Source organism: Gymnoscopelus microlampas, assembly GCF_963454915.1.
Source record: "Gymnoscopelus microlampas genome assembly, chromosome: 16".
NCBI lineage: Eukaryota > Metazoa > Chordata > Actinopteri > Myctophiformes > Myctophidae > Gymnoscopelus > Gymnoscopelus microlampas.
In genome coordinates, this window is record NC_139953.1 from 6,016,589 (window position 1) to 6,042,242 (window position 25,654).

Here is a 25,654-nt window from a genome sequence, read left to right on the forward strand (position 1 = left end):
TTTTTCCTACTTTTTGAAAACGTTTCAGAGTGAATGTGGTTATGTGGTTTTTATAAATATTTAACCAATGGAAAGTATTAACTTTGAAAGAAGTTTTCCACCCCACAGCACGAAATATGTTTTCCTCCTGTACAATAAGTTTCTTCCTTCCATAGTGCCATCTATCGACCGATCTTTTTTCATGCACCTTATAATATGTTGATTTAACAGTGCCTTCCTGTTAGTTTTGTTTTCTCTTTACTATTCCAACTCTTCCTGTACACACGCACGCACGCACGGTGGCCCTTTGCTTATCTTCTGACATTGCTTATCACAGAGTGTGTGTGTCTGTATCTGTGTACAACATCTCTCTACAGATCTACTCAGCTTTTGTTGTGAAAGATAAATATCTTAAGAGCAGTAAAGCCGTTCTACAGCCACTCAGGAAGAGGAAAGTGTTTCACCGGCAGTGTGTTACACCTTCTAGCTAGCAGGGCAGCCTTACTTCGTTATCTATAGGCTCTACGCACAGCAGCCATATTATCACTTCCTTCACAGGTGTTACCAATGATACTAATGAAGGTTCTGTTCCATTTAGTGTCGCACAGTGGTTTCCACGACCCCCATAACTCTGAGAGTGTACAAATGGAACCAAATGGACCCTTACGGGTCCATTTGGTTCCATTTGTACACTCTCAGAGTTACACACCCGCAAGCGGCCATTTGGAAGCCCATGAGGGTCCCTGGACCCCAACTGTAGACCCACTGGTGTAACAGGGTGTTTCCAGTGGGCCAACATGCACACAATATCAGCACCCTGACTCTGTCTGACCAGAATGGAACAGAGCCTTCATTAGTATCATTGGTAACACCTGTGAATGTCTTCATAATACGGCTGCTGTGAATAGAGCCTATCGTAACTCAATATCATAAACGACAGAGTCACATACCGTACAGAATCGCCCCGGGGTGGTTTGTTTATTTTTGGAACACAGTGATGACGATGCTAAGATGACCCTTGGGTATTTTTCAATAGAAAGAATACTTCCGTGACGTGACCCAGGGGGATAGCGGAGTGACGTCAGGACCTCGACACTCGATACTTCGATATTCGGTCCTGCTGCTAGCGGGGCTAAAATATGATCCTAAATTTAACCCATTAAGACCTGGAACTGTGTCATTTTTAGATTTGAGCTAAAAAGCATTATTTTACACTTTGGGCTATTCAAAAATAGCAGATATACAAGCTCATAGCGCGGCACCGAGTGCCGCGCTATGAGCTTGTAGATCTGCTATTTTTGAAAAATCGTGAAAATGTGTGCAAATCTTCTGAATATATATATTTTTAAAGCAAACATTTTTAACTCAAATCTTTGTTTCTGGGGGTCCCTGGAACAAAATATTTTGATGGGGGTCCGCGGCCAAATATATATCATTTTGGGGGTCCTTGACATGAAAAAGATTGAGCACCACTGATATAGAAACATACGTTTTTCTGAAAACTGTTGAGATTTAGGAGACATGTAGAATCGGCTTCAGGTCTCAATGGGTTAAAATGATACCACAGCCTCAGGTAGAGACACCCATCACACGTGCACAGACACAGACACACACACACACACACACACACACACACACACACACACACTCACCACAAACAGAGCCTCTAACCAGCCGTCTCAGGTGAGGTTTATCCGGCAGGTAGCGATACTTGCAGCCAAACACGCTGAGGTTGGACGTGTGATCTCCAAAAAACCTGGAGACAGAAAGATAAGAAAACAGACAAACGGACTCAGAGGCCATGTTCAGCTCACAGGCAAATCTGATCTTTAGGACCGACTGTGCACTTTGTTATATATGGGGGCGGCAGTGGCTCAGGAGGTGGAGCGGCCGCTTGGGAAACTCGGAAGGTTCCCGAGTTCGATCCCGGGCTCCCCCTGTGTTACTGTCAAAATGTCCTTGAGCAAGACACTGAAGGTTGTTGCCTTTCATGGTTCCCTCTGCCATCGGTGCAGTGTTGGAAAAGTTACTAAAACACAGTAATATATTACTTATTACATATTACTGGTTTAAAAAATAGTTACTTTACTTATTACTCCCTGCCAAAAGTAATTAGTTACTTTACTAGTTACTGGGAAACAAAGTAATATATTACTTTAAGTTACAAATTACTTTAGTTACTTTCCAACACTGTGTTGGAATAGTTACTAAAACATTAGTTTCCAACACTGTGTTGGAAAAGTTACTAAAACATAGTAATATATTACTTATTACATATTACATATTACTTGTTTAAAAAGTAATAGTTACTTTACTTATTACTCCCTGCCAAAAGTAATTAGTTACTTTACTAGTTACTGGAAAAAAGTAATAATATTACTTTAAGTTACATATTACTTTAGTTACTTTCCAACACTGCATCGGTGTATGCATGTAATGCACATTGTAAAGTGCTTTGGATAAAGGTGCTATATAAATGCGATTTTATTTTACCAAGGTTTGATTTGTGTATTCAAGACATCGTCGGAGGAACTATCTGCATTGTTTGCTGTTGTAACATCGTAACTAATAAATAGGCGTGTAGTACTTCGCCACCCGCCGAAAATAGTCGATCTACGAGTTCACAATACCTGTTGTGAGCTTCATACAACCAAGTATAAATCAGGCTTCAGCAGGGCTGGGCTGTGGATTATTTAGTTAGTGGAGCACTGCGTCGGCGCGTACACGCGCACGTGAGCGATCGCCAATTGAAATAGCCTCTTTAATGTGTAGGCCTATGTATTAACTCATTGAGTGCCATTAACGTGTTTCACGTGTTTTTACCGCTATGCCAATGACGTGTTTGACGTGTTTTTGAAAAAAATAGTAAAAAGAAAAAACATTTTTTTTTTTTTTTTTAAACATGTCTAGAACCCAAGATATCATCATCTGAAGATTTGCAGCTCCATCCACTCCTTGTTTAACTTAGAAATGAAAAAGGCTGTATCTCGCTTCCTAAGCACTTTTTGTTTTCTGTGAAAAAAACTCTGGCACTGGGACAACATAATATAGAAATATTTTTTGTTTATTCGTTTCTGTTCTTTTACATACTCATAGGTAGTACAATTGAGTGCCAGAATTGCCAAACGTTTAAAAAAAAATAAACATTCTGGCACTCAATGAGTTAACTCACAAATATACTGTAAATCAAATTTTATTCTATTTACTTGCATAATTGGAAAAAGTTTAGCGATGCAGACGTCTCTGTAATTTAATGCAGGGGTCTTCAACTGGGGGTCCTCAGAGTAACTTCAGGGGGTCCGCCAAATCTTTGTGTGATAAGATTTTTTTTTACCTTAACCCTAGCATCCCTTTTCTGAGGAGAACTTTAGCCGATCTACAAGCTCACATTTTGCTCACTACAAAATAGCCGATCTACAAGCTCACAACGCCTCGCGCTGCGAGGCGTTGTGAGCTTGTAGATCGGCTAGTTTTGGCAAAGAGGTGTAGGTATAGAGGGAAAAAAGAACAGTAAACGTAAACAAAAAAAAGTTGAATCTAAAACACAACATAGAGGGGGTCTCTGCTTCATCTCTCTCTCTCAGCTAGGGGGTCCATGGGCTGAAAACGTTGAAGACCCCTGATTTAATGAGTTCATGAGCCACTGTTATCCAACTCTTTGGACTGCTTCAGACCAGAACATCTGACACCTTCTGACCTTTAGGCTAACTTAGCAGGTCACACAATTGGAGCATTGACACGCATCCAGCCAGGTCGGTCATTCCTGTTCATTCAAGCTGTGGCGCTCGGCGTCGATCGGCAGGTTTTTGTTAGCGAGGTGCGGAAACTGCTGCGAATGGTGCATGTGCCATTAGCTTCAAAGCTAATAGGCTCTATTCACAGCAGCCATATTATCACTTCCTTCCCAGGTGTTACCAATGATACTAATGAAGGCTCTGTTCCATTTAGTGTAGCACAGTGGTTTCCACGACCCCCATAACTCTGAGAGTGTACAAATGGAACCAAATGGACCCTTACGGGTCCATTTGGTTCCATTTGTAAACTCTCAGAGTTACACACCTGTAAGGGGCCATTTGGAAGGTTTCCAGTGAGCCAACATGCACAATATCAGCACCCTGACTCTGTTTGACCAGAATGGAACAGAGCCTTCATTAGTATCATTGGTAACACCTGTGGAATGTCTTCATAATATGGCTGCTGTGAATAGAGCCTAGTAGTGGCGCTGCGCTCCACTAGGCTCCACCGGCAGCCCGCCCACCCCCTGGGCTTCAGTATCCGAGTATCCAGGCTGAGACACATCTTATTCAAAGAGGAAGGTGCAAATGTACTGTACACACCCTTCATCAGGACAGACAATGTTAGTCACACCGTACCTCAGGTGTCTGTAGCGCTCTCCACAGCGGTAGCAGAAGTTGGTGTTACACTGCGTACACGTCATGTGGTCACAGCCCTCTGTGCGCTGAATGTGGATCTAAACCAGAGACAAGAGACACCAGAAAACACATCGTTTGCTGTCGTCGGGCAGAGACTTTGTAATGTTTAAACGTTTTGTTTTTCGTCTTACACCGGCGGCGCACAAAAGTAGCGAGAATAGCCGATCCACAAGCCTATCAACTGCGTTGTACGAATGCCACCTGCTCCGATACAAATACTTGATACATAAATACTGTTCCCTCTAGTTTCACGTAGCCAGACAACTATTCCACAATCTCCGAATGCTACTACATTACATTACATTACATTACATTACATTACATTACATTACAGTCATTTAGCAGACGCTTTTATCCAAAGCGACTTACAATAAGTGCATTCAACATAGGTAGGGAACGAAACTACTAATCACCAGAAGTCTTAAGTGCATTTCCTGTAAAAACAAGCAACCAAGAGTATACCTAGCGCTAAGGTAAAAGTGCAATATATAGAACTACACCTCCCGAAAGCAGAGAAAGACAGCTGTCAGCTGTTCGTCATTTCCGGTCACAAAAATACATGTTTAAATATCTTGACATTTTATTTTTGAATTTTCATTTCTGAGGGTTAGGGCTAGGGTTAGCAGCAAGCTATATACTGTAGGTGTCGATTATTTTGATTTATATTGGGACAAATTTGCGTGACTGTGAAGACGAAACAGATCATTTTCAGAGCTTCCGTGCTCCAGACTGTATGACAGAAGCATTTGAAAATCGTGGGAGGCGACAGTCTGGATCACAAGACTATCCTCCCTCCATCCCGACCATAACAAAAATCGCACCCTGTGTGAAGGAAGCGGTGCCTTTGGTGAGTGGCCTCCTGGTGGCGCTATAATAGGGCGGGGCGGGGCTTCAGCAATTAATGCTCGTCCCTATTGGTGGTCTAAGTCCACATACCAAATTTGGACTTGGTGGCATGCTGCAAACTGGAGTTATAGCTGTTTAAAGCCAGTGGCCTCCTGGTGGCGCTATAATAGGGCGGGGCGGGGCTTCAGCAGTCAATGCTCGTCCCTATTGGTGGTCTAAGTCCACATACCAAATTTGGACTTGCTGGCATGCTGCGAACTGGAGTTATAGCTGTTTAAAGCCCGTGCTCAAACGGACATCTGGGCTCAAACGGACAAACGGACATACGGACGGACATAGTCAAGTGTAGAGCGGCTGGCACCGCTAAAAATCATATTTTATTTGAGACTATTTGAGTCAATTTATCGATTGAAAATATATATTAGGAAAACATAAAAAACGTGCTAAACGATGCAAAACGAATCAAAAAAGTAATTGATAGAATAATCACTAAGAAAACAATGTATAATTGCAGCCCTGTAGCTCAATGTCTACCTTGCACTGTGGACACTTCTGGGCGTTCCTCTGTCCGTGCTCCACCACGCTGGCCCAGTGGCGTAGCAGCTTGTCCCCTCTCCTGTAGTCGCGGCACTTCAGGCCGTCGTGCCAGGGGGCGTGGCATTTGAAGCACCAAACAAACTGGCATTTGCTACACTGGATCTGTAGCAAAGGGAGTGCAGCAAAAAATGTATTAAAGGAGACACACCATGAATTTCACTTTTAAAAAAAAAAATTGTATTTTTTGGGCTCCCCAGTGTCTCTTGTACCCCAAAAAATATTTTTTTTTAACATTCAGTCATTCATTCTCATTTCAGAGATTTTCAGAATGGGCGTGTCTGAACAGGCCATCTCAGAATGGCAAGTTTGCTTACCTCACGAAACTTTCTGCCCATGTATTTTGACAGACAGAATTGCTCAGTACCGCAGTACAGCACCCCTCTGCCCAACAGGACGTTTTGGTATTGCAGCTGAAAGTGCTTTATAAGCCTGAGAGAATTGACTTGGGATGAGTATATCTGAGTGTTGATTTAGGCTCAAACCTTTTGAAAATGGTTTGAGGGACATACACCATATGATATTAAATATCAAATATTTTTTTTAAATTCATGGTGTGTCTCCTTTAATATAGCATCACTTTAACCACTTTGACCATATTTTATACTTTGGCCATTCAAAAATAGCAGATATACAACCTCATAGCGCGGCACCGAGTGCCGCGCTATGAGCTTGTAGATCTGCTATTTTTTGAAAAATCCCCGGCGCAATATATTTTTGAGATGGGGTCCGAAGCCATATACATATCATTTTGGGGGTCCTTGACGTGAAAGAGTTTGAGAACCGCTGAGTTACACCTCATGGGAATACAGCCACAGAGGCAAAAACACAGCCGCAAGAAGAGCTCGCTGATCTATCAAACCTGTGGAGTTGGTTTGAACCAGTGAAATGTTAAGACAACATACATCAGATGGTTTCTCGAACCTTTTCATGTTAAGGACCCCCAAATGAATATGTACGGAACCCCATTTGAAACGATTTTGTGCCAGGAGCGCCAATTAGAGAAGGTTTGTCAATATTTTTAATTTTTAAAAAATGTTACTAACTTTCCGCGGTGTTGGCTCCGAGGACGCCATTGATGAATGAATTTGGGAAACACATTAAAAAGCGAACGCACATATGTAAATCCCGCCCACTACACTTGATTGGGTAAAGCACGGCTTGCTTCCTGATCTGAAGCCCCGCCCACTTGTACGCCGACGTTCAGACGTTCTGAACGGCCCTCCCGACAGATGCAGAAGCGCAGCTCGGAATCTGTTCTTCAGAGATTAGGGGGATCCTTGATGCGTGATTATGGATCCCACCTACGCTCCAGGATAATAGACCCGCCTTACCTGTCTGATTGGCTCCCTGGCAGGCATAGTTTTACTGAGGTTAGGGTTAAGGTTAGGTTTAGGCATCGAAACAAGAACTGTCAATCACAGCGACTACTGACCAATCACAGCGGGGTTTGCCTGGAGCTGCGGTAGGATCCATAATAGGCTCTATGCACAGCAGCCATATTATCACTTCCTTCCCAGGTGTTACCAATGATACTAATGAAGGCTCTGTTCCATTTAGTCTAGCACAGTGGTTTCCACGACCCCCATAACTCTGAGAGTGTACAGAGTTCCAAATGGACCCTTACGGGTCCATTTGGAAGCCCATGAGGGTCCCTGGACCCCAACTGTAGACCCACTGGTGTCACAGAGTGTTTCCAGTGAGCCAACATGCACAATATCCGCACCCTGACTCTGTTTGACCAGTATGGAACAGAGCCTTCATTAGTGTCATTGGTAACACCTGTGAATGTCTTCATAATATGGCTGCTGTGAATAGAGCCCATAACGCGTCCTTGACATGAACACGTTTGAGAACCACTGTTACGGTGTGTTTGTGGCGTGTTGTGTTCACCTTGTACTTGGTCTCCTTGGTGCTGGGGGGTGTGCGTGGGGTTAGCGAGGTGAACAGGCTGCAGTGAGGACACGGCTTGGTGCTGGCGTCCAGCCGGCTCAGCTCCAGGAAGTACCGGTACTTTCCCACTTCCTCGTTGGCCAGGTGGGAAACCACAAGCCCCTCCTCCAGCAGACCAAAGCACTCTGGGATTGGACAGGTGATGTAGGCCCTGCCCACTCGGACCTGTGGAAAATTATGTTAAATAAAAAAAAAAATAGTCGATACAAAAAAAAGTAAGCACAATATAGCTATTATAATAATGATTAAGACCTATAATTTATACTAATAAAAAACGATCCTTCATTTATATAAAACAGATTTTTTTTTTAAAGGTCGGAAAATGACTTTTAATTATCACACACGAGAATTTACACTTTTAGTTTGAACCTATTAACACCTGAGGCCGATTCTACAAATGCCTTCTGAATCAGTGGTTTTAAAACTTTTTTCAAGGACCCCCAAAATGATATGTATTTGGCCACGGACCCCCCCATCTGAAAACGTTTTGTGCCAAGGACCCCCCAGGAGTGAAGATTTGTGTTCAAAAAATCTAAACGATTCCCAACTTTTCAAAAATAGCAGATTTACAAGCTTGCAGCGTGGCAGGTAGTGACGCGCTGTGAGCTTGTAGATCTGCTATTTTTGAGAACCACTGTTCTGAATTCTAAGAGTTTTTTGAAAAACGTATGTTGCTATTATGTATATAGCTAGAATCAGAAATTCCCGGTTTTAACCCATTAAGACCTGAAGCCGATTCTACAAATGTCTTCTAAATCCCAACAGTATTCTGAAAAAACGTATGTTTCTATATCAGTGGTTCTTAAACTTTTTCATGTCAAGGCCCCGCTAAATTATATGTATTTGGCCGCCGACCCCCAACTCAAAATATTTTGTTCCAGGGACCCCCAGAAGCAAAAATCTGAGTTACAAATGTTCGCTTTAAAACAATATATATTCCAAGATTTGCACACATTTTCACGATTTCTCAAAAATAGCCGATCTACAAGCTTGTAGCGGGGCACTCGGTGCCGCGCTACGAGCTTGTATATCTGATATTTTTGAATAGCCAAAGTGTAAAATAATGCTTTTTAGCTCAAATCTAAAAATGACGTTCCCGGTCTTAATGGGTTAAGTCAACTAATAAAATATTGAAAACATGAAAACAAGTGGAAAAGTTTTTGCCTGCAGGCCAGACTCCTTTCAGGAAGGAGTCTGGCCTGAAGGATTGTCTGAGCGTTTCTAGTCCGTTCACCAAATGGACGAGCCTATCAGCGTCGTCGCTAATCGTTCTGTGATTGACAGCGAAAGTTGCCCAATCAGGTGGCGAGTTCGAGTGAGCCCAAATGGAACCGAGTGCAGCCGACAAAAAACAAACGGCAGCCATCTTTTTTTCTTCAAAACGCTCTCAAACTTCTATTTTGAGGCACGGAATTTACTTTTAAGGTATCGTTTGGATAGAATTTAGTTGTTTAACTTCATATATGTGGTCAATTAATCATGACAGAGCCTATTTAAAAATACAAATTCAGAGAACCGACAGGGGCGGGCAGTGACGCGAGATTTCCGGAGGGAGCGTTTACCTGGCTAGAAAAGTTTTACAGCCAATAGTGTTACAGTTAAATGCATACATACATCAGAAGAAAAGTGGAGTTGTGAACGTCTCACGCTGCGCTTGGCACAACGCTTAACTCAGCGTCTGTGTTTGGCATTCTTCGTCAAAGCTAAACCCTGTCTGGTATTTCCAGTTACTTAACCCACCGTCGTTACATCATAAGTGTGATATAACCGTATTACCGCGCATATTATGTACATTGAGAGCCATTCATTCATTCAAGTCTCCCCGCTAGGCTAAGCAGCACAGAAAGTGATCTGGTATAACCATGACTGCAGCACATTGACCTGGTTCAGCCCAGTGTGATGGTGGGAACTTCACTGAAAGACATACTCATGACTACGCCCCAAACACTGTATAGTTAACACCCAAAGGAATGATGTGGGCAACACGCACGCACGCACACGCGCACACACACACTCACTCTATTACCACTGTAGAACTGTTAAAGCTGTAAACCACACTAATTATATGAGTTTGTATTGTGTTAACATACTCTACCATACAGATAGAATTACATTTTATTCATAAACAAAAAGTTACATAGTGGTGCTTTAAAGTGGTGTGGTAGTGTAAGTGATATGTTTTTGGTTGAGACAAAACCATTTTTTGTTGAGAAGTTAACGCTCTGTAATCAGATAGTAATCATTGCTCTAGAGCAGGGGTGGGCAACTTTGATGATGAGGGCCACTATATTTCCACACTCACTCCAGAGGGCCACATTGCATATACTGTCGGGCCATTCTATGTCACACAGAAGTAGCAAAAATACGAAAAACCATGCGGCGCGTTTTGAGTTTGTAGATCGGCTATTTTTTAATTGGAATCCTGATTTTCTTTTTGCCATTTTTGAATTGGAATCCTGAAAAGTTCCATTTTTATTTAATTTCAAATGCATTTAGTTATACTTATGTTAACTTTATGAACTTAAATACAAACACATTGGACATAAAAAAAGACAATAGAATTGTAATACTAGTCAATAAGCTACTAATATAGACTGAAGTAATTAAAGCGGGTCATGTTTGCATGTTTGGAATTGTAACAGCTGAAATCAATAATATATCAGTACCGGTATACTGATATTAACCTGCGGGCCGCATCAAGTGAAGGTGGGGGCCGCATGTGGCCCCCGGGCCGCCAGTTGCCCATGTATGCTATAGAGTGTTTGTTCAGTAACAGGGGTCTCTCCTCCGTCTCTCCAGCTCTTTTAACACATGGGGTGCCAGTTTTTTTTTTAAAACAGAGTACACTGAGTGCCAGGATTTTTAACCATTTTTGAGGAGCCGAGATACAGGCTTTTGAAGTCATAAGTTAACCAGGAAGTGGATTGGAGTCTAAATCTTCGGAAAATGATATCTCCTGGTGCTGTGAAAAAAAAAAAAAAAGTTTTTTTTTTTCAAATTTTTTTTTTCTTCAAAAAACGTATATATATACGGTTTTGGCACCCAATGTGTTAATAAACAGAAAATATATTTTCAGGTGGTTTGCCATTTTTATCCAATCAGGAGAGAGTACCCATTTACCAGATCACTTTTTGTGTCATCACTTCTAATGTCACCTGTTTATCCTGAATCTCCTGCACGTTCTGTTTAATAAAGAGCTGGAGAGGCAAGGAGACTCCTGTTACTGAACAAACACTCTATAGCAATGAGTACTATCAGAATATAGAGCGCATTAACACTTATTTTAACAAAAGAAAATCACTTACTCTCTGTGTGTGTGTGTGTGTGTGTGTGTGTGTGTGTGATTTGACATGACTGCGTTCAGTAATTCCTCTCTCTCTCTGTCCTACAGTCTGTCTTTTAACCTCGCTTTACCTCTTCTGATTACATAATTCACTGTTCACTGTTTCCCCCTCCGTCCAACTTTCTCTACACCTTCTCATGTTCTGCCTTTCATTTTCTTATCACTCTCTCACACACACACAGGTTTTTATTACTACTCTCGTGGGGACATTTAGTCCTCACAAGTATAGCTATACAAACACACACACTTAAAATCACAAACGGTCTCTCCCTACAACACAAACCCCAGTTAAACCCCATCGGGTCTGTAGAATGGATATGTATTAACCCATTAAGACCTGGAACGCATCTGTGTCACTTTAGATTTCTTTGGCTATTCAAAAATAGCAGATCTACAAGATCATAGCGCGGCACAGAGTGCCGTGCTATGAGCTTGTAGATCTGCTATTTTTTGAAAAAAATTTGTTGTTTTTTTTTGTTTGTTTTTAAAGAAAAAAAAACAGAAATACAAAGCCTCTGTCTGTCCGTGTGTGTGTGTGTGTGTGTGTGTGTGTGTGTGTGTGTGTGTGTGTGTGTGTGTGAGATGGACACCAATCAGAAAACAATGGGGGCTGCATACACAGTAAGGTGGTGATACACACCCACACATGTAAATGACTGTTACATGGCATTAACAAAACTCTATACGCACTGCTGCTCGCAGGGCTGTTTGTGTCACTGTGTGTTGACCGTTGCCACAGACCGGTTTGACAGGCTACAACCTACAGTCTCTCGTAGTCACACACACACACACACACACACACACACACACACACACACACACACACACACACACACACACACACACACACACACACACACACACACACACACACACACACACACACACACACACACACACACACACACACACACACACACACACACACAACCCAGGTCAACTTTCTGTGTGTCAGCAATAAGAGCAAAAAGCACCCCTGTCTCCTAGTAGTATAACCATACAGGTGCTGCTTACTGTGTGAAACACTGCATAATGTACCAACCACATCAACTAGAACACTCAGCCAAAAGACCATCTTCTCAAAGGCTACGTTCAGACTGGCAGCGTGAAATCCCATTTCTGACCTATCTAGATTAGAATATGGATATGGTTTGAACGGCACATTTTCAGGTTTGAAATGCGATTCAAATCTGATGGATGTGTTCCGAGGCGACCATAGGTTTGGGATTTGTAGTGCGCCCCCCCCCCCCCCCATCCGGTTATTACCCTGGCCCGGGGTGCAGTCCGCAGAAAGAGACAAGAAGGAGAAACATATAGGACAAGACAAAGAAGACTAGACTAGGACTACACAAACTCAGTCACACTGTCAGTCACAATAGGGAGTAGAAAACTAAACACACACACACACACACACACACACACACACACACACACACACACACACACACACACACACACACACACACACACACACACACACACACACACACACACACACACACACACGATGGGGGCAGCTTGGATCCTCAAAGGGAGTTTGTTCCACAACTTCGGTGCCAACACAGCAAAGGCAATGTCACCCGTCCTTACTGTGCTAGACCAAAAGTAAGGGGTCAATAACATACCTTAACCTACTCACTAGCTGATATAGTGGGGCATATTAAGTCAATATTCCATCAGAATCTTTCACTTGGTGATACAAGCACCAAAATTGGCACAAATGATGTCCAGGATGTACTATCTAAGAAAAGTACGAGATCCAGCTGACAATCCAAGATGGCCGCCAGTTTTCAAGATGGCCGCCTCATCAAATGCAAAATAAATGTTTTTTGAAGTAAAACTTGAATGAACACAAATGTATTAATGATCCAAACATCAAAATGAATGTATTCTGACTGGAAGAACTCAATAGTGTCAATTGAATTCCAATATGGCCGCCAGTTTTCAAGATGGCGGTTATTACGTGACTCAAAATGAGCATTTTCGGAAGCTGTCTGATCACAGATATTGCATTAAGTTGAAGGGAAACATCCATGATCATTCATTGAAATGCTGTGGTCAAGCTCTATTGGTTTGTCATTTTTTATAAGAGTGATGTCAAAGCACAACCCGGGCACACTGGTGACATCACTGCTGTGAGACTCAGCATGGGGTTCAGTGTCGGCTTGTAGTGTACTAGCTGTACTGTAGGTGTAGTTTACTAACTGTTGTAGTGGTGTACTCATTGTAGTTTGTACTGTAGTATACGTTAATGTCCCAAATGCTAATAAGCCCCTGTATATATCTCAACTACAAGTTTAGTTTGTTGTAGTATTGTAGTTAGATTGCCGCACCTGAATTGACAGGATGTGCCAGCGCGGGAGACAAACAAACTCATCAGCCTTGAAGGCTTAAGTGCTTGCAACCACGAAGAAGCTGACTCCAGCATCTTCATACATGCTCTCCATGCAGCCAAGCAACAAATGAAGTCTGTGTTGATTGAGGCATGCAACACAGATATTCTTGTTGTTGCAGTCAGTGCAGGCTTAGAAATTATGTGGGTATAATTTGGCCAGGGTCAGTCCATTAGGTGATTGCCAATTCATGATATGGTAGTAATTGTTGGCCCAGAGAAATCCAGTGGCATGCTGTCCTTCCACGCCAGTGGAAAGACAGTTGTGTCAGCTTTTCATGGTAAAGGCAAGAAAACTGCATGTCAGGCAACAGTGTGCAAAATGCAAACTGAAAGCCCTGCCAACTGTGGCTGGCAAAAAGATGGAGAGGTCTGGACAATCCCTCCACCTATTGTTCAGACTTGTGAGCAGTTGACAAAATGTGTCTAAAAGACTGAATCCCGAGGACGATGCAAATGCTACCACTTCATGCTTAAGTGTACACAGTTGTGTGTCTGCAAATGCGAGGACTAAAAGAAGAACCAAACTGTTACGGTTTGGTTCCATATGACCAAAGTGCAGTCCAGTCCAGTCCAGTCCAGCATAATACAGTACAGTCCAGTACAGTACTACAGTCCAATACAGTACAGTCCAGTATAATACAGTCCAGTCCAGTCCAGTAAAGCACAGTACTGTGCCGCAAAGTGCAGTACAGTATAATACAGTGCCGTACAGTGCCTACAGTGCCGTACAGTGCCTACAGTGCCGTACAGTACAGCACAGCATAGTACAGCACAGCACAGCACAGCACAGCATTTGTATCATCATAATATCCAATAATTAAAATTTTGTAAATGCAGAATTGGATTTCACATACTCAAAAACATATATTTGAATGTATAGACCATCAAAATAGGATTATTCAATCAAAATATAGTTCAAACACCATTTAAAACCACTTCGAATGGCGGCCATCTTGAAAAATGGCGGCCATATTGTTTTTTCAAGTGGATCTCGTACTTTTCTGAGAGAGTAGGTTCTGAAGCACTTGTGTGCCAAATTTGGTGCTTGAAACGGGACCGAGGCAAACTGTACCCGTTCCAAAACGAACGGAGGATAATTCAAATGTATTCGACCTGGTCTGACCGAGTCTCTAGACCTGTACTGGACCCGGAGCTCATTTATAGCAAAAATCACTGTGGTATTAAGATTAGCCATGTGTGTCAGTCAAGAGCTACCCCCGCCCCAACAGAGTAATCACAGACTAGCTGCTCGCGTGCTTTCTGCTGTGTTGCAGACAGACAGACAACATTTCACCGACTTTATACCGTCTGTCCCCGCAGATTATGTCCATAAACATGCTCCACACAGACGACGTTCCAACTTGCATCTTCCCGGTGGCTTTTGTTTGCATTTCACCTGCTAACAAGCCTCCATGGTGGTACTACGCAGGTCGCAGGGTAGCCACCCGGAAGACTCGCCCCAAAACACACTCGCCCCCATTTTCTTGTATTTTTTTTTTACTGAGGACAAGGTTAGAAATACGTTTAGGTTTAGGCATAGTTTTACTGAGGTTAAGTTTAGGAATAAGGTTAGATTTTGGCACCGTTTTAACGAGGTTACGTTTAGGATTAAGGTGAGGTTTAGGCATAGTTTACTGAGGTTACGGGGCGACTGTGTTTTGGGGACTGCAGTGCGGTGCGCGTGAGATTGGCTGCGTTTCAATCGGCTGTTAACATTAAACTATGAGAGAACAGGCGATATGGATTTGGGAGCGTAATTACAACACATTGGTCTCATTTTAAAACCGAAGGTTAAAGAGATTAATATAATAATAATAATACAAAGCTGGTCGTTGTGTCCACACGGGTCCATCCATTTCAAATGGACCCGACCGCGGCAACTGGAACTGATCCGACCCGTGCCCGAGGGACATGTCAATATTTTGGGTCTTCGGTACCGGGTGGACCCGTGCTACCCTCTAATGCAAGGTACATTATTTGTAATGTGTAAATAGCGCATTATATTATGCAGAGGGAAAAACAGTGTATTTATTTTTTTTATTGGTAAATAGCGCTTTTTTTTGGAACACATTTCCTTAACGGTTAATGATCAATTGATGGTAAGGCCTAACGGTAACCGGTTAATAAAATGTCTCCATTGGCCATCCCTATTCCGCACTATAAGGCGCACCGTCAGTGCGCCTTATAGTGCGGATGCGCCTTATAATGCGGTGCGCCCTATATATGAAAATAATAAATTTATTGAAGGTGCGCCTTATAGTGCGGAAAATGCGTACTACAACAACATGCTAGCAATCTTCCAGTGGATATTTCTCCTCAAAAGTACGACAAAGAATTTCACTCCATATTTAAACCTCCAGACACCATTTAGGGGCTCACATTATCCAACAAATGCAACTAAAAATGTTCATTGTTCGCACCGCAGTTCCCTATACATTAATTAGCAGGTCTGTCAATGTTTGTGTGTATGTGTGGGTGCATCTAAATGATATGCTGGTGCAACCATATGAAAAAGTTAAGCGCACCAGTGCAAAAAGTCCTGCCTGTAAATCTGTGATGTGACAATAAAGTTGGTTTGAGTTGAGTTTTCAGTAACCAACGTGAGGTTATCACCCCTTCTCATGATGAACCTGCCCCACGAATGATGGTGTGCCCCCCCCTGTCCCGCATGTACTCTTATGTGTATAATTTGCATATTCTCTGATACATGGGCAAAGTTCAAAACAATATTTTAGCAAAAACCATAATGTATGTCATTGCTGACATAGCTTAAAAGTTGACCATGCAGGGATGGTTAATGAATAAATCCCACACAGTTCGCCTGTTTCACAGACCTCACTTGAACTCATGGCATACGTTCCATTGCAAAGCAATGACTTCAAAGGTTAGGCGTGCTCAACTCCTCAAGTCTTTGACCTCAAGCCTTGAGGTCAAACTGGGAGCACATTCTTGACAACTTGAACAACAGAAACATCCACACTTAAAAAAAACAAAAACATATAGCAGAATTACAAGAAGGGTGCGTTTTGGCCTGTTTCGGCCTTCGTCGACGAAGGCCACAGGCTGAAACGCCTCAGTCTTAAAACACTTGTTTTAAGCTTTGATCGGGAGTGCGGAGAGAGATGAAGCAGGGACTCCCACTACTTATTGTATAAAATTGTGTTGCAGATTAAACTTTTTCAAGATTTCATAGATAGCTTCACTGACTATCAGTGTTGTGTAAAGGAGTGGTAGACATTTAACCACTTAAACCCTCAATAGAATAGGGACGCTAGGGTTCAAGTGGTTAATGTAAAAAAAAAAAAAAAATCCTATCAATCACACAAAGACCTGTAGTAACTTTGAGGACCCCCTAGGGGTCCCGGACCCCCTGTTGAAGAGTCATATGTTCCATTGCAACAACATACACACCTGCTTGCAGAGAGACGGCCTCTAGCTTCAGTTAGTGTTACAGTTGTTTGCAGTTTGAAAAAAAAAACATCTTTTGTGTGGAATAGGCTCTATGCACAGCAGCCATATTGGGAATGAATTGGGCCCCTTCCTTACTTCCTTCACAGGTGTTACCAATGATACTAATTAAGGCTCTGTTCCATTTAGTGTGGCATAGTGGTTGTCTTATTTACAAGGACCCCCATAACTCTGAGAGTGTACAAATGGAACCAAATGGACCCTTACGGGTCCATTTGGTTCCATTTGTACACTCTCAGAGTTACACACCCACCACAAGGGGCCATTTGGGAACCAAAATGGAGTGTTTCTAGTGAGCCAACATGCACAATATCAGCACCCTGACCAGAATGGAACAGAGCCTTCATTAGTATCATTGGTAACACCTGTGAAGGAAGTAGGAAGAGACCCAATTTCTTTCCAATATGGCTTCTGTGCATAGAGCCTATTCATGACGTCTGGGCTGGTGTAAAAACATTACATTGTGTCACACAGCAGGAGGACTGACTGTGTGGCCTCAAGTTACAGAACCAGCGGGCAGACGGTTTGATCTCTCCACTCTCTACAACAGCAGCATGTAATACAGCTCTGAGCTAATAACATGCGCTAGAGCTCAATGTTCCTCTACCTACCTCATACATGGGCAACTGCTCACAATAATTTGTGAGCTTGTAGATCGGCCGCTATTGTGTGCAAATGTTCCTGCCGGAATAGGGATGCTAGGGTTGTGGTTACCCGTTGTATTCTCTCAAAATGATTACCTTCTTTTAATGAGTATCTTGCTCAGTACTGTAGCCCACCCACAATACCCACGAGACAATAGACTCTATGCACAGCACAGCAGACATATTGGAAAGAAATTGGGCCTCTTCCTTACTTCCTTCACAGGTCTTACCAATAGGCTCTATGCACAGCAGCCATTTTGGAGAGAAATTGGGCCTCTTCTTACTTCCTCCACAGGTGTTACCAATGATACTAATGAAGGCTCTGTTCCATTCTGGTCAGGGTGCTGATATCGTGCATGTTGGCTCACTAGAAACACTCCATTTTGGTTCCCAAATAGCCCCTTATGGTGGGTGTGTAACTCTGAGAGTTATGGGGGTTCTTGAAAATAAGACAACCACTATGCCACACTAAATGGAACAGAGCCTTAATTAGTATTATTGGTAACACCTGTGAAGGAAGTAACGAAGGGGCCCAATTCATTCCCAATATGGCTGCTGTGCATAGAGCCTATTATACATAAGAAGGCTCTGTTCCATTTAGTGTAGCACAGTGGTTCTCAAACATTTAAAATTACAAGGACCCCCATAACTCTGAGAGTGTACAAAATGGAACCAAATGGACCCCTCAGAGTTACACACCCGTAGAGGCCATTTAGAATGCCCCTCAAGGAACCATGAGGGTCCCTGGACCAACCTTTGAGACCCACTGGTGTAGCAGAAGTGTTTCCAGTGAGCCAACATGCACAATATCAGCACCCTGACTCTGTTTGACCAGAATGGAACAGAGCCTTCATTAGTATCATTGGCCTATGGTGCCCACCACACATTATTTATTTTATTTTATTTTGGTCAAAGAAATACGAGTAAACACAATATAGCTTAAAAACCCAGGATATACACATAAAAGCGTAATAAGATAAAACACTTTCCAATGTGGTCCTGTGTCACACACACACACACACACACACACACGTTGTAGGGGGCACGTTGATCCAAAATTAGTTTTGTATTACATGAATTTGACCTTTAATCTCAAACTGCATGTGTGAGTGTGACATAACCGAAGCAAGCCTGTACACTGCATAGAGTACACACACACACACACACACACACACACACACACACACACACACACACACACACACACACACACACACACACACACACACACACACACACACACACACACACACACACACACACACACACACACACGTGACAGGCCTGGTGTGTGTGTGTGTGTGGGGGGGGGGGGGGGTGTACTGAATGGCTGTTATGCATACAAAGGGATGTTCACACACACACACACACACACACACACACACACACACACACACACACACACACACACACACGCACACGCACACGCACACCCACACCCACACAGCACGCCATGACAGAATAGTTAACTGACCTCATAGTGAAGGCCATTTCCAACTACCTTACATCTACAGTGAGAACGCACAAACATTTCCATTCATGTTCCATCTCTGTATCAGACATGTTTACAGCGAACACACCTGATGTTGTGGTTAATTAAGACTCCAGAGAAGTGTCTGTATTAGTGTATTAGCGATAGCCTGCCTGCACCTTTGACCCTAGCCTAGAGAGGAAGCCGTGACCAAGGTCATTAAATGACCAACCATTCCCAAATTCCACTTCAAAGCTAGGCTTTTTGAGTGGTGCCAACCACTCCTATACGTGACTTTGTCTGTGTGCGTGTGCGTGTGTGTGTGTGTGTGTGTGTGTGTGTGTGTGTCTGTCCGTATGTATGTTTGAGCACGAACTGAGCATGACCTCAACAGCTGCGGCTGATTGCAACACAAAGATGCAACCAGTTACACTGATTATACACGAACAGGAGTGCAACACACACACGCACGCACGCACACACACACACACACACACACACACACACACACACACACACACACACACACACACACACACACACACACACACACACACACACACACACACACACACACACACACACACACACACACACACACACTTTTGAGTAGAAATACTTAAACTGAGTAAAAATACTTAAACTGAGTAAAAAATACTTAAAATTAGTAAAAACACGTAAAAGATGTTAAAATGAATAAAAACACGTAAAAGGCACCACTCTCTTCACACTGGGTGTGGTTTTTTTGTATTGGGCAGCCTAGGACATGCCCACGTCTTTGTTAAGAGGGTTTCAACCTCTAACAGGCTTGTGTGTGCTGTCTCTGCTATCATTGGCAGCCGGCAGACAATGGCGGAGATGCTGTTACTTATACCCATGAGTACCGAGTGAAATGCTTCTCGTATCTTGAACACATAATATGCCATGATTCTGGGAATGTAACCGTAGCGCACCTTTAATATTTGAGTCCTCGACTCCTTGTATGCTCTCCCTTTTTCATGTGGACGTGAATGTGTGTGTGTGCGTGTGTGTGTGTGTGTGTGTGTGTGTGTGTGTGTGTGTGTGTGTGTGTGTGTGTGTGTGTCAGTGGTGGAAAAAGTACTCAGATATTTTACTTAAGTAAAAGTAGCAATACCACAATATAAAAATACTCTGTCACAAGTAAAAGGCCTGTGTTCAAAATGTTACTTGAGTAAAAGTTCAAAAAGTACTGGCATCAAAATATACTTAAAGTACCAAAAGTAAAAGGACTAAATTGTTTGAAAATAGCAGATCTACAAGTTCACAACGCGTCGCATCGCGACGCGTTGTGAACTTGTAGATCTGCTATTTTCAAATAGCCTATGTATAAAACAGGCCTAAAGTTGCTTATGTATGTTTTATAACGTAATAATGAATATCTGCAACTAGTAACTAAAGTTTTAAACAACAATTGTAGTGGAGTAAAAGTACAATACTTGCCTCTGAGATGTAGTGGAGTAGAAGTAAAAGTACTGAAAATTGGAAATACTCCAGTAAAGTAAAAAACACTTCAAATTTGTACTTATAGTACAGCACTGGAGTAAATGCACTCAGTTACTTTCCACCACTGGTGTGTGCGTGTGCGTGCGTGTGCACGCGCGCGCGACTCTCTCACCTGGGAGCTGACGTAGAGCTTCAGGCACTCTCCGCAGACGGCCTTGCGGCAGCAGTGCAGCGGCGATATGGCCTTGTCGTCCAGACACACGCGGCAGCAGCGCACCGCCGCGCCCACGCCCCCCCCCTCCTCCCCCGACAGGGGGTCCACCAAGTCGTCCAGCGTGTACGGCTCGGGAACCGCCGACGAAGAGAACGAGAACCGAATGGAACCGGCGGAAACGGGAACAACAACCGAACCGCCGGCGTCTTCTTCCTCCCCCTCCCCCTCCCCCTCCTGGCCGGACTCGAACTCTCTCTCTCGTCCCCGTTCGCCGTCGAGGGCAGATCGACCCAGAAGTTCCGCGATTTTGATCTCGGCGTCCGTCGTTGTTGTGGCGTTGTTGGCGCGACGGTCGTTGACGATGCAGTACACCGTGCAGTAAACGTGCTCCCTCGCGGCGCCGGTCGTCGCCAGCGACCCGTCCGACGAAGACGACGTCGTCGTCGTCGTTCCGTTAGCCGTGCGGAAACACTCCGGAGGCGCCGCCGAATCCCCTCGGTTCGAATCCGACGGCGTCGGATTCGAACCGAGGGGATTCGGCGCCTCCTTCTTCTTCTGGCAGTCGCCGCACTCGATCCGGACGCCGCCGCCGCCGCCGCCGCAGCTCCCTCTGTCGTTGCTGTTGCCGTCCGTGTTGTTGTTGTTTCTGCTGCTGCGCTGCTGCTGCTGTTGGAGGACCCGGTTGTTGTTGTTCAGGTTGAGAGACGGAGACTTGGAGACGGACACCAGGCTCCTCCTCAGGAGCTCCACGGCGCTCGTTCTCCTCCGCTCGCCTCCTCCTCCACCGTGGTGGTGGTGGTGGTGGTGGGGGTCCGGGGGCGGGGCTGATGGGGCGACCAAAACGGACAAATATCAAATATCACGACATTTTGTTGAGTTGTGACTCGATATCATTGTTGTGATGATGTTGCATTGTTACCTATTATAGAGCAGTGCTTTTCAACCCTTTTCGGGCTAGTGTGTGTGTGTGTGTGTGTGTGTGTGCAATTTGGGGGTCCTTGACATGAAAAAGTTTGAGAACCACTGCACTGAAAAAAAACTTTTGCGGGCTATTTAACCCTTTAAGACCGGGAACGCATCTGTGTCATTTTAAGATTTCTTTGGCTCTATAAAAATAGCAGATCTACAAGCTTGTCGTGCCGAGTGCCGCGCTACGAGCTTGTAGATCTGCTATTTATTTTTTTTATCGTGAAAATGTGTGCAAATCTTTAGTTTGAATATATATATATACTTTTTTAAAGCGAAAGTTTTTAACTCAAATCTTTGCTTCTGGGGATTTTACAAATGTCTTCTAAATCCTAACAGGTTTTTATTTATTTTATTTTTTACTTATGTTGCTATATTTTCAATGGTTTTACATTTTTTTTCATGTCAAGGACCCCCAAAATAATATGTATTTGTCCGCGGACCCCCTCCCATCTAAAACATTTTTTTTTTTTTATAGTAATGGGGTTGACACTACAGTATACCAGTGGTTCTCAGAGTGGGTCTTTGAGGGGGTCCCCCAGATAAATGATGGACAGTAGGAACCAAATGGACCCTTATGGGGCTGTAATTCTGAGAGTGTACAAATGGAACCAAATGGACCCGTATGTCTACACTCTCAAGAGTTATGGTGGTCCGTGGTCTAATGCAGGGGTCCTCAGACCACCAGGGCCTTATACTGTATACAGCAACAGAAAAATGTTGAATATGTTTGACATTTTTAACACCACAAATCTTGTATAGGGGTCCCTGGCACAAAACATTTGGGGTCCGTGGCCAAATACACATTAAAGGGATAGTTCACCCCAAAAAATACTTTTTTTCCTATTGATTAGTCACCCCATGGAGACTTGAATTCACGGATATTTTTTTGTTTTTGTCGCATTCCTAAGCCAATACTTTGAGCGGTTCCGGTAGGAGACATACATAAAGAGTCTCCTTTGTGTCTCGGACTGTCTCCTACCGGAACCGCTGTCTACGGGTCCGCTGGTTATCAAATTATTGGCTTAGGAATGAGACAAAAACTAAAAAATATCCATGAATTCCAAGTCTCCATGGGGTGACTAATCGAATGGGGAAAAAAAGTAATTTTGGGGGTGAACTATCCCTTTAATTTAGGGGTCTTTGACACGAAAAAAGTTTGAGAACCACTGCAGTATATATTACTGGTGAGAGTACAGGTACATATGTGTAATATGGCGCCCTGGAGTGAGTGTGGCCCCCTCCATCATCAAAGTTAACCACCCCCCCTGGAGTCTATGGGTGCGTTCGGGAAATTACGCACCGGAGCACACTCGCCTATTAGTTTGTATTGGCCAGTGCGCTCAGTGCTGTATTTTCGAACGCGCCCAAAATGATTACGATGTGAATATAGAGCTATTTAACACTTAACAAACAAACACAAACAATTACACCACCTTGTACAGTACGTGATTAAAACCAGGAAAACACTTACTGTGTGGCATATCACAATATATCTAAAATCCCAGACAATTACCGTAGTGTCATATCACTGGTTTTCAACCCTTTTCATATCAAGGTCCATTATTTATTCGGCATTTGAGCCACGGAACCACCATTTGATGACATTTAGACTCTTAGACCCAAAACTTTGAACATTTTGTCATCGTTGGACACAATTTTGTCCACTATTCCATGCTGTATTGATGTTGGTACTGTGGAGTATCGCCACAATACCGCCTGTCAGGTAAGCACCTCACCAGGGAGAGGCCATGGGACAGAGACAGAGTGAGACCAGAGAGACAGCGCACCAGCCTGGGCAGCGTCATAGAGGGGCGGTACCTGCCACTCACCATCATGAATCAGCCCCAACTCAGCGCAGCTGCGGCGACAGGTTAGGTGTGGCACCTGGCTACAAGTATGGCTACTCTGTCTCAGTCTGGCATTGGCTCTCCTGGTGACTGGACGGGTGCTACAGGCGGTAAGGCAATATTCTCCACTATTCCCGCACATTGTTAAATGCTTGTGAATCGTAGTATTAAAAAGGACACTCTTTGTTTACTCCTAGGCAACCTGTGGGAGTTAATCACATTACCCGACACAATGCATGGATAAATGACGATGACGCTGAGGCGCATGGAATCCAAACAGAGACATTGTGATGCATGAAAATACCCCGACGCGGGGCGAACTTTGAGTTTGATCTTTATTATTTGAAGTTATTTGAAAGTATTACCAAGGACCTGCGGGTCCCACATACAAAGAGGTGTGAATAAATACCCTTCATTGGGCTTGTACCCTGCATTTTGTGTTTGGCGTTGATCAGTTCCCCACAGTACCAATAGGAGAGATACGTTGATCAAAATAACAATTCTTCTAAGTCTTGTGTAGACTTAAATTAAGTAATGCAGATGTTTAAGAATAATTGAACGCTTGAGAGAGTAAAATGAAACCAAATGGACCCGTAAGGGTCCATTTGGTTTCATTTTACACTCTCAAGAGTTAAAGAGCTAATAAGGGTCCATTAGCAACTCTCCCTCATTTAGCTGGGGACCACCTGGAACCCCCTCAAGGACCACTGGTGGTCCCCGGACCACTGGTTGAGAACCACTGTCATATCACAATATCAATCAATATATTATAGATATATATATTATTGCCCTGCCCTACCGTGGTCGTTGTTGTTGCTGTCTGCTGCGTCTTTCTCCTCCTCACCGCTGCCTTCCTCCTCCTCCTCCTCCTCCTGCCCCCCTCCATGATGTCTGTCACCCTGTCTACTGATAATGATGGCAGTAGAGTTCCTCCTGCTGGTGACATACCGGGTTAAATGGCAATCTCTAGTGTTAGGGTTAGATCTCTATTCTCTGGTGGCACTGGTGCTGACATACTGGTTCAATATCATTAGTGACACTACTGGTTCAGATCACTAATGACATACTGGTTCATATCACTAATGACATACTGGTTCATATCACTAGTGACATACTGGTTCATATCACTAGTGACATACTGGTTCATATCACAAGTGACATACTGGTTCATATCACTAGTGACACTACTGGTTCATATCACTAGTGACATACTGGTTCATATCACTAGTGACATACTGGTTCATATCACTAGTGACATACTGGTTCATATCACTAGTGACATACTGGTTCATATCACTAGTGACATACTGGTTCAGATCACTAATGACATACTGGTTCATATCACTAGTGACACTACTGGTTCATATCACTAGTGACATACTGGTTCATATCACTAGTGACATACTGGTTCATATCACTAGTGACATACTGGTTCATATCACTAGTGACATACTGGTTCATATCACTAATGGCATACTGGTTCAATCATATCACTAGTGACATACTGGTTCATATCACTAGTGACATACTGGTTCGTATCACTAGTGACATACTGGTTCATATCACTAATGACATACTGGTTCATATCACTAGTGACACTACTGGTTCATATCACCAGTGACACTACTGGTTCATATCACCAATGACATACTGGTTCATATCACTAATGACATACTGGTTCATATCACTAGTGACACTACTGGTTCATATCACCAATGACATACTGGTTCATATCACTAATGACATACTGGTTCATATCACTAGTGACACTACTGGTTCATATCACCAGTGACACTACTGGTTCATATCACCAATGACATACTGGTTCATATCACTAATGACATACTGGTTCATATCACTAATGACACTACTGGTTCATATCACTAGTGACACTACTGGTTCATATCACTAGTGACATACTGGTTCATATCACTAGTGACATACTGGTTCATATCACTAGTGACACTATTGGTTCAGATCACTAGTGACATACTGGTTCATATCACTAGTGACACTACTGGTTCATATCACTAG

At 43.3% G+C, this 25,654-nt stretch overlaps 1 protein-coding gene across 1 annotated transcript in view; it reads right to left on the bottom strand.

Moving 5' to 3' along the window:
- rnf217 (ring finger protein 217) overlaps positions 1-25,654 on the bottom strand; it is a 35,107-nt gene that overhangs the window by 4,624 nt on the left and 4,829 nt on the right. Inside the window, exons 2-7 of the mRNA XM_084082002.1 lie at positions 24,420-24,556; positions 20,763-21,628; positions 7,746-7,970; positions 5,793-5,957; positions 4,353-4,450; positions 1,632-1,735 (exon numbers count right to left, since the gene is read on the bottom strand). Coding sequence (XP_083938128.1) covers positions 1,632-1,735; positions 4,353-4,450; positions 5,793-5,957; positions 7,746-7,970; positions 20,763-21,628; positions 24,420-24,556 — 1,595 coding nt within the window. The remainder of the gene's footprint in view (positions 1-1,631; positions 1,736-4,352; positions 4,451-5,792; positions 5,958-7,745; positions 7,971-20,762; positions 21,629-24,419; positions 24,557-25,654) is intronic.